The sequence below is a fragment of the Procambarus clarkii genome, chromosome 42 (assembly GCF_040958095.1).
Source record: "Procambarus clarkii isolate CNS0578487 chromosome 42, FALCON_Pclarkii_2.0, whole genome shotgun sequence".
NCBI classification, from domain to species: Eukaryota; Metazoa; Arthropoda; class Malacostraca; order Decapoda; family Cambaridae; genus Procambarus; species Procambarus clarkii.
Window position 1 is genome coordinate 4,842,576 of NC_091191.1, and position 10,372 is coordinate 4,852,947.

At 46.6% G+C, this 10,372-nt stretch overlaps 1 protein-coding gene across 1 annotated transcript in view; it reads left to right on the forward strand.

Moving 5' to 3' along the window:
* LOC123770358 (uncharacterized) overlaps window positions 1-10,372 on the forward strand; it is a 66,911-nt gene that overhangs the window by 52,197 nt on the left and 4,342 nt on the right. The window contains exons 2-8 of the mRNA XM_045762184.2: window positions 3,596-3,806; window positions 5,499-5,729; window positions 6,088-6,250; window positions 7,341-7,553; window positions 8,280-8,495; window positions 9,105-9,272; window positions 9,433-9,618. Coding sequence (XP_045618140.1) covers window positions 3,596-3,806; window positions 5,499-5,729; window positions 6,088-6,250; window positions 7,341-7,553; window positions 8,280-8,495; window positions 9,105-9,272; window positions 9,433-9,618 — 1,388 coding nt within the window. The remainder of the gene's footprint in view (window positions 1-3,595; window positions 3,807-5,498; window positions 5,730-6,087; window positions 6,251-7,340; window positions 7,554-8,279; window positions 8,496-9,104; window positions 9,273-9,432; window positions 9,619-10,372) is intronic.

Genomic DNA, 10,372 nt, shown 5'->3' on the forward strand with positions numbered 1-10,372 from the left:
TCAACCACCGGTCGGATATATCAATGGCTATCTCGTTTCTTATCGTATCTTTTCCCGAATCTGTGTATTACAACCTAATGGCTCATCTTGGATTTTATGGCGTTCATTCATATCCTGTCGTCTTAGCACTATTCATAATAAACATCTCGTTTTATCCACTTTGTGAATGCTTCTAAAAACCTTGTATGTTAGGATCATGTTATCTTTCTCTTGTGGTCAGAAAATACAAGATATGGAATTGTCGATGAAATAGACAAGAATTAAATGTTCAACGTGTAGACGAGCCCAAAAGCAGGACGACTCCCTTAAGAAACATGAATAAGCAAGCAGGAAGAGGAACCTGCTACCAGAACGTCTACATGAGTCAGGACACCTGTAGAAGGAAGCGAGCGGTCACTCACCTCTCCTCGCCCAAGGCACGCCCTACATCTTGAAGGATTCCCCACTCTTGAGTCACATGAACTCCTCCTCCTTGCTTCTGACGGTGATGTCAACACAACAGAAGAGGAACGCTTAGTCAGATTCAGTTAATTTATTCGTAACGACTTATATAAATCGCTGTCGTTCTGGCTGGACTAAACGGAAGTTCATCCGTAAGACAAAACAGATTCTTATACATTAGCGAAGTACCTGGCGGTACCTGGGTGAAGAACACGGGTCAACCCTTCCGCGGCTGACCTTTGTTCTTCACTGGCGTCCTCCACACACCCAGACAGACAGGCTTTCTAATTATATAGAAGGATAGATTCCGTGGTCTGTTCTATTATTATAGAAATATAGAGTTCACGGAGGTTCTTCTTCATCAGTCCAAGCTTAATCGAATTCCAGTCTGCGGCGTCACAGTGTGTTAAGGACAGACGAACAGGTTTTAAGGATTTATTTAATATAGATTTCTTATTTGTTAAGGTATGTACCACTAGACCAACAAAGGTGATCGAGGAAGGTGGAAGTGTGTGTGTGTGTGTGTGTGTGTGTGTGTGTGTGTGTGTGTACTCACCTAATTGTGCTTGCGGGGGTTGAGCTCTGGCTCTTTGGTCCCGCCTCCCGCCTGTGTGTGTGTGTGTGTGTGTTGAAGGTATGTGTTGGTATGGTGGGTGTAAGTATGGTGGCAAGAGAAGGGACAGCCTGGTTGGGAAGGTCCGACGAGGTTTTGCAACTTATTACTCTATAGATCACGAGCGTTGGTGTGACTGACGGCTGTTATGAATCGAATAAAGATACATAGAAAATTGACTAAAATGGACACACATACACATTCCTAAGGAAGTCATCGCAGTAAAAGGAAAAATAAGATTAGTTACCGCTAATAACTAATTAATTTTACACATGAGCGAATTATATCGGATAACAGAGTTTTAATTCCATCTCAACCAGATGAATTGCATCTTTGTGGAAGTCAAACTTTTGTAGACACGAGAGCATTGAGTACATCTTATTCCGAACTGAAACTCTAGCAGTTTTTAATGATGACAAAGGTGTTACTGACTCTGGGTCTTGTATTTCCCACTTTTCCAAGGTGGTCGTTCGTTTGGGGGGCACGTGAGTGGAGCCCCCCATGGTACAGTTAGACCTTAGCCCCCCATGGTACAGTTAGACCTTAGCCCCCCATGGTACAGTTAGACCTTAGCCCCCCATGGTACAGTTAGACCTTAGCCCCCATGGTACAGTTAGACCTTAGCCCCCCATGGTACAGTTAGACCTTAGCCCCCCATGGTACAGTTAGACCTTAGCCCCCCATGGTACAGTTAGACCTTAGCCCCCCATGGTACAGTTAGACCTTAGCCCCCCATGGTACAGTTAGACCTAGCAGGGCTCTGCCGCGGGTTAGTGAGGGAGCCTGACTCTGGCCCCCCTGACAACAGGTCAATGGTCTGCCTGCCCCTCTCCCTTCCCCTACGACACCCTCACACGAAGGTCATTGGCTTAACTCCTATTCCCTAACTCTCGCAAATTTCATTTCTCAGACCGTCCACAATACCTCTCAGACCCTCCACAATACCTCTTAGATCCTCCAGAATTCCTATATTTGGGGAAGAACAGAACCCCTGGTCTCACAAGACCTAATATGGCGTCCCGCAGGGCCAGAGTCCTCCATAAGTGTTTCTCCTAAACAACGTGTACTCCTATCCAGTTTTTGGGTTCCGAGACGAATCGGCGTCCCTGGATGGTGGGCCGATTGTCTTGGCGCTGAGGCTGTCACACGTGGATGGGTTGCTGCGCCTCTTCCTGGGTTGAGACTGTAGGGGTGTGAAGGTATTAGTTAATTAAGGGAAGCCACATAATGGCTCTGGGAGAGGCGACCCATTGTTAGAGACGTTCAGGTTCTGGCTGGGGACGTGTCGGCATCCTGAGGGTGGCATGACACGAGCGTGGGGAAGGTGCTAGGCAGCCTCCTGGTGAAGAAACGGGAGCCTCCTGGTTGACACGAGGCTGCCTCCCTGGTAAACACATTGCATGTGACACTAGACAGCATTTGACACTAGACAGCATCCGTGTTTAACGGGATAAACCACATGGCTGTTCACCTAGATTTAAGAACCAAGGGAGATTTGACCTGGGTAAGCTAAGGGAGGAGGCATGGGGGAAGACACTAGGTGGGGTGGGAGGGTATACGAGAGGGAAGCTTAAGGAAGGAATAGAAGAGGGGTATGAGTAGGGGAAGTAGGGAGGAGGAGGAGGGGGGGGGTACAGAAAGTTGGGAAGAGGGGGTGAGGGTGGTCGCACAGGTTTTTCTTATGGTGGTCTATTGTAGGTCACCAGGCTGCCTGCCCTGCCTTAGACCCCCTCACTTACACACACACGCACACACACACACACACACACACACACACACACACACACACACACACACACACACACACACACTCCCATGCCATGTAATTTAATAGAAAAGAGAGAGATGGGCCCTTATAACAAGAGATGGGACTTTATAACAAGGTATGGGACCTTAAAGAAATATTTGAATGGATTTAAGGACAGCAAATTCTATCTTCCACGGAGAGTGGAACGAATGAGTTGAGATGATCAGTGAACAGAATGACATTCAATAATTATATGAACAATATTAATGATGTGACGATAGTTTCAGTAAGATCATAGTTGTTAGTTTAAAGATATCTTATGCTACGCTCTAGAAGCCTAGATTTTCCAAATGGAACTTGCTATGCTTATATTTATTGAACTTGTTAGAACGCTGGATAGAGGGAGTTATCTCAGATATACATCGCTAATTAATCCAAACCCTATTTAAAAAAAGGAATTGATTATTGGCAAACAGTGGTATGTTAAGAGCGTAAGTTGAGGCTTATAGTTTTTAAATGTCACGTTCAGACAATAACAACCAGTGAACATAATAAATGGAACTGCAGAAGCCCCATTGGCCCATACAGGCAACTTGAAATTATATCCACCCAAACTCATTTATATATATGTAACTTACGCTTCAAACAATCAAGTGATCCCCGTCAATTATTATGTTAACCGGTAGTTTGTACCATTGATCAATAACCCGGTTTCCAAACCAGTATTCTTTTGATAATTACTTACTTCCAAACCAGTATTTACCCAGTTGTGTTCACACTGTGTTCTCTTTCAGCGTCCCTGGCAGTGTCGCAGTTCCCGGTGTTCACGCTTTACGCCCAGAAGGTGTGTCTGGCCTCCCAGCGTCCCACCTGCGCCTCCCCCTGGGCCTACGAGACCGTTCCTGGTCTGGCCATCACTAACCGCTTCCGCGCCGACTCCAAGACCGTAGCCTCCAGGGGCTTGTGTGTCCTCGCCTGCCTCACTGAAGACAAGTTTATCTGCAGGTGAGTGAGTGGTTCGGTCGCCTGTGGGGTGGTGGGTATACTCAGTGGGTGAGTCGATTGGGGTTCTGTGGGTTGGTTGTTGGGTCAACCAAAGCGGCCTTGGTTCTTGCAAGAGTTTCGTGAGGAAGCTTCGTGACGGGAGCTTGCTGGAATATGGCTGAATTTTCGTCGGAGCTCTGCACGTGGTGGCTGGCCAGTAGTGGGCCTGCAGGTGGTGGCTGGCCAGTGGTGGGCCTGCAGGTGGTGGCTGGCCAGTGGTGGGAGCTGTGTAGGAGGGTTCTCTGGGAGTGTGAGCTGCTGGTAATGTAAGCAGGGATGACCCGTACGGTGCGTCTGACTGCTGACGCTACAAAGACAGTTATAGCACACACGAAACTAAATATTGTATTTGTTAGCGAGAAAATATTTGCAGCCTGCACATGTTTGCGGGTACTTACCTAGTTGTGCTTGTGGGGGTTGAGCTTCGGCTCTTTGATTCCGCTTCTTAACTGTCAGTCAACTGGTGTACAGGTTCCTGTGCCTATTGGGCTCTATTATATCTACATTTGAAATTGTGTATGAATGATACGTTTGCGCAAGTCGTGTTTTTTAGAAGTGTTGATAATTTATTTAATGATATGGAGGAAAAAGTCCATCTGAGAATACTTAATGATATTAGTCCAACCTCTTGGACTTGTCGGTAGAGCGACGATTTCACTTCCTGCAGGTCGGCGTTCAATCCCCGACCGTGCAAGTGGTTGGGCACCATCCCAGATCCTTGTCCTTATATGCCTTCCAAATGCTATGTAGTCTGAGCGCTTTCTACTGTTAATTACCTTAAACGCTTGCAGTACATAAGAGCATAAGAATTAAGGAAACTAATTAAGGAAACATTATGCAATCCTAGGTTGTTATTGTATATGTAATTGAAGGAACTGTAATAGATTCGTAAGGCTATTATTACAGAACATTTTGAACTATTTGAACTATTCAAATTTAACAACTTGCTAGAAATTTAACAATTCTATTCCTAGTAAAAGTTGCTAATATAATACCTAATTAAATTAATAGAACGGTAGGTTAATACACGTGCTTCGTCACCTTTTTATATTAACTATTAAATTTACTAGTTTTATGATAAAATATTGAAGCCATATTGGGGGATCAAACTTGCGTCTCCCTACACTCCCCACGCTCACACACTCACTATTTTCTCACAGTCATCGCGTTCTTGGGACGTTATTGACTTTCATGTTCAATCATTTTGAACTGAACACAAGTCGAGGTAATATTGAACATTGCTCTTTTCAAGTGAAGTTCGATATTACCGTAAAAGGAAACGCTGTTTGGCGTTCAGACTTCAACTTCAGGCAGGTGACTCATTAGGACCTCTTAAGTCTGTTGGCACTTAGTTTCTGTTTGGCACTTCAGCGTGTCGAGGCTGCAGGTAAGACTAGTATTTGCAGTTCCTTGGCGCGGATGACAATCAATAAATTAAAATCTAGTAAAGGGTGAGTACGAAAATATTTATATGTAAATATTGACGCAGGCAACGGAAAAAATAATAAAAAAAAGACCGAAAGTCTAAAGTAGCAATAAGAATGAGTCGTGGGGGAGGGTCTGCCCCTCCCCTCCCCCCTCAGGTGTTCTCCTCGCCCCTCCTGGATGTAAACAAAACCAACTAATTCCCCGTTCTCCCCCCGTCCCCCGCAGAGCCGTCTCCTACGAGGCCGCCACCAAGACCTGCACCCTGGCGCAGGTCGACCGCAACATGGCTGGTCGCAAGCGCCTGCTGGAGCTCGAGGAGGAGGCTGACTACGTGGAGGTGGCGTGCGTGCCCAAGCCCCAGAAGATGTGTGAGTTCCAGACGCTGCGGGGCCGCATCCTGAAGACCGTGGACGCTGTTTACCAAGACGTGGAGAGCAACGAGGAGTGCAAGGACAGGTAGCTCACCCAGATAGGCGCATCTCTCTCTCTCTCTCTCTTGGTGCTACATAGCCTTCCCGGTTTGATGCCTGCTATTGATAATTACTTACTTTCTCTCTCTCTCTTCTAATTCTTGCCCTGTTCTCTTCACTTGCAGTTCTGCTTGTCTCTCGGAATGTCTCAAACTCTGTTTAATCCTTTCCTTTTTCTGCCATGCCTCCTTTATTTTTCCTACCTCTGTCTTTCCCAAACTGTTTATAAGTGTAGCATTACCATTAGCATGCGATATTATACAGTATACCCGTGCTATACCTGTATTATATCAGTGTTATACCCGTGTTATACCTCCTCTCCTCAACCCCCTGCACATCACCAGGTGCATGAAGGCCAACTTCACCTGCTACTCCTTCGACTTCATGTCGGCCGGGGAGAAGATCTGCCGCTTGTCCCACCACTCGACGGCCACCCTCGCCCACATCCAGGAGCCCTACCTCCAGATCGAGAACGCCACCACACACGAGATGCAGTCCTGCTACCAGGTACGTTAGTTAAGGGGAGCGTAGGTACGATGTCTACGCGGCGGGAGAGAGGTACGATGCCTACGGGGCGGGGGGCAGAGGTACGATACCTGTGTTGTTGTTGCTTTAAAGCTGCAGTTTAAGATAAGCAACGGCTGCCTAGTACGGTAATTATTGTTGACAGGTAAGCTACTTATTACTGCCCAGAATCATAAACTATTTTGCGAGATACGGTAAATATGGTTATCATGTACCATAAGCAATGAATCAGATACGACAATTGTTGCTACTTTATACGATAATTAGTTATGTACAGTAATTACTATCAAGTACAATATAATGATTGACACGTATTTTAAATGCCAATTACGGACTATTCATGCCCGTGCCACCTCTTGGGTGGCTTAATTTTTATCAATCATCATCAATCAATCTTAAATACCAAATGCGCATTTAGATGCTTTAACTCACAACTCTGAGAAGTCCCGATTATTGTTCTTAAAGTTGTTATAACACGATGTTATGACACGATGTTAACACGATGTTAACACGATGTTATCACGATGTTAACACGATGTTAACACGATGTTAACACGATGTTAACGATGTTAACACGATGTTATAACACGGATGTTAACGTTGTCAAGAACGTTGTTTACAACGTCGAAGACGATACGTCAAGCTAAAAGTTTGAGTTACAACTTCCTGTTGCAATAATTACTGCAACTGTGTTAGATGAGTCGCTCAGGGCAGGCGTAGCGGTCACTGGCGTCGAACACGTCGCTGGTGTTGAACACGTCGCTGGTGTTGAACACGTCGCTGGTGTTGAACACGTCGCTGGTGTTGAACACGTCGCTGGTGTTGAACACGTCGCTGGTGTTGAACACGTCGCTGGTGTTGAACACGTCGCTGGTGTTGAACACGTCGCTGGCGTAGAACACGTCTCTGGCGTAGAACTCGTCTCTGGTGTTGAACACGTCGCTGGTGTTGAACACTTCCTGGTTTGGTTACCTTGAGGTGCTTCCGGGGCTTAGCGTCCCCGCGGCCCGGTCGTCGACCAGGCCTCCTGGTGCCTTCTTTTGATAATTACTTACTTCCTGACGTGTTGCAGGTGACGGTCGAGTGCCGGGGAATGGAGATGTTGGCGCGCATCTCGACTTCGACTCTCTTCGACGGCAAGGTGTACGCCAAGAACCGCCCCAACTCGTGCGTGACCGACGTCAAGAACTCCACTGACTTCGAGATCGTGCTCCCCTACAACGACGTCAACTGCGACGTCGTCCAGGATGGTCCAGGCACCTTCTCCACCAACATCGTCATCCAGGTGAGGGGGCCCCGGCGGCTGTTTCTCCGAGGTAGGCTGCATGTGCACGGCCTTCGCTATGTTCTATTTAATACAAGATGTTGCAGGTACATGTTTGAGTGTTTGCGCCAATCAGATGAAAATTTGCCGCAATTAATGCAAATGTAGATTAATCCATCAGTCTCCTGAGACTGATGGATGCCTACTACTACTACTACAAGATTAAATTTAGCTAGGATCTGCTCCATCAGAGTGAGTTGAAGCCAACATCTGTGCTTTCCAAGAAGTACCATCAGAGTTGGGTTCGACTAAAATTGGCACAATAGTCTTATATTTTAAGATGGTGCAGATCTAGTGTTGGCCGGTAGCTCAGAAGGGGTGTTTTGCATATTCTCAAATTATTTTGTACGATTTGTTAAATAATTTTCAAAGACTAACTGTGTGTGTGTGTTTATTTTTGCACTGCTTATAGGAAGTTTACTAGGGTAAGTTGGTTGATGCTTAAGTGACAGCCAAGGGCATTTAGATGAACTTATTATACTTATGAACTAAATTATACATTGACTTTATCTTTAAAAGTCAATGTACAATTTATAGCTTTTTGCTTAAAATTCCAGTCTTTTCTATACAACAGCAAGAAAGCTTATATTTTCATCATTCAACAAAAGACGTATGCAAACTTCGAACCAACGAACTATAATTGTGTCTTGAACGTGTTCCTCTCTTCCCTCCCCCTCCCCTGGGCAGAATCACGACATGATCGTGACCGCGGCTGACCTGGGACTCGCCCTGCACTGCAAGTATAACCTCAGGAACCAGACTGTGACCAACTCCCTCCTCTCCGGCCTGGAGGTGAAGGGTGCTATTGACTCCACCGAGTTCTACGAGGAGACGGTGGTCGAGTCTCCCAACGTGGTGATGCGGGTGACGGACACCAAGGGTCTGGATATCATCACTGCACAGGTGCGTCAGGGTGTATGTCATCACCACACACAGGTGCGTCAGGGTGTATGTCATCACCACACACAGGTGCGTCAGGGTGTATGTCATCACCACACACAGGTGCGTCAGGGTGTATGTCATCACCACACACAGGTGCGTCAGGGTGTATGTCATCACCACACACAGGTGCGTCAGGGTGTATGTCATCACCACACAGTAACAGTAAGTCAGTGCGGGATGGGACAGGGACACACACCATTTGATAATAAGAGATAATACCTGGCAAGGAGAGATGGGATTATACTGGCAGATAATAAAACGTCAAAATAGCTAATTAAATATATAGCAAAATAAGACATTCTGGTCTTTATATCTTTTGCCATTCTAGTCTTTGTATATAGTGAACTGAAGATGTCACATTGCTGACGGAACGTCGAGAAATGGAGATATTAAGTGATCTAGTGTTTCTTCACCCTCCAGATGGTAGAAGATATTTGCGTAGAATGGAAAATATCCAAATGAAAATTAATAATAGTCACAATGCTGTTGTGTTTTAATGACATATATATAATATAATTAATAAATTCTCCTCTTCCCCCTTCTATAAGTCAAACCCCGTCCTCTCCCCAGGTGGGTGACAACTTGGCTCTGCGCTTCGAGATCACAGACGTCAAGAGCCCCTACGAGATCTTCGTGCGGGAGCTGATCGCCATGGACGGCCAGGACAACTCTGAGATCCTCCTTATTGACGGACGGGGCTGCCCGACTGATCCAACTATCATGCAGGCTGTTGTCCAGGTAAACTATCCTTTAGCACACTATTCCTGTACTCAGTCTCCTTATCCCACATCTTATCCTGTCCTTGCATCCCTTGCAAGTGACACGATGTTGTCAGGTATCATTATCTTTCAGTGGAGAGGCATCATCATTATTTTTTACCCCTTGCTGCCTTCTACAGGTGGAAAATGGCGTAGTGTTGCACGCGCCCTTCCAAGCCTTCAAGTTCCCGGCTTCGGAGGTGGTACAGTTCCGGGCGTTGGTGACCCCTTGTCTGCCGCGCTGCGACCCCGTTCAGTGCAACGTCCCGGGCTTCGATGGCATCTCCCGCAGGGAGGAGTCCCTTGGCAGGCGCAGGAGGCGAGAGGTGGGTTGAGGTGTTATTGTGGCGGGTGGTGGTGCTAGTGTGGCGGGTGGTGGTGCTAGTGTGGCGGGTGGTGGTGCTAGTGTGGCGGGTGGTGGTGCTAGTGTGGCGGGTGGTGGTGCTAGTGTGGCGGGTGGTGGTGCTAGTGTGGCGGGTGGTGGTGCTAGTGTGGCGGGTGGTGGTGCTAGTGTGGTGGGTGGTGGTGCTAGTGTGGCGGGTGGTGGTGCTAGTGTGGTGGGTGGGTGGTGGAGTACATTTGAAGTGAAATGAGTGTACTTGGTGCGGATTCATTATGGTGAATATGTGAATGTGACGCAGAGTTTGGGCTTCATGATGGGGGAGAGCAATGTGGTGGACGAGGGGTGCAACGTAGGTAATGGGGGTGTTGGCCACATGGCCACATGTGCTGTGTGGCCAGCATCTCTGATAAACTTGTTCCTCTCTCCCTACTTTAGCTTCGGGGTTTCTCGTGACCATAATATGCACACAAATACATTCTAGAGGCCTCTCTCGGCATCACTAACCAGCGCTATTAGGGATTTAAAAATCATCAGTGATTACAAATACAACTTGAGCTATCTTTGAAAGCATGCCAAAATACAGTAAATAAGCCTGCAAGGCTTATTTACTGTACTTTTGCTGTATGTAAGTAACTTTAAGTATTTTAAGTATGTAAGTAACGAAGAATAGAAAGGGCTAAGCCCGGAATGCTCCATAACAAATGAAGGCCTAGATAACCCTATTGTTTTGTTCACAG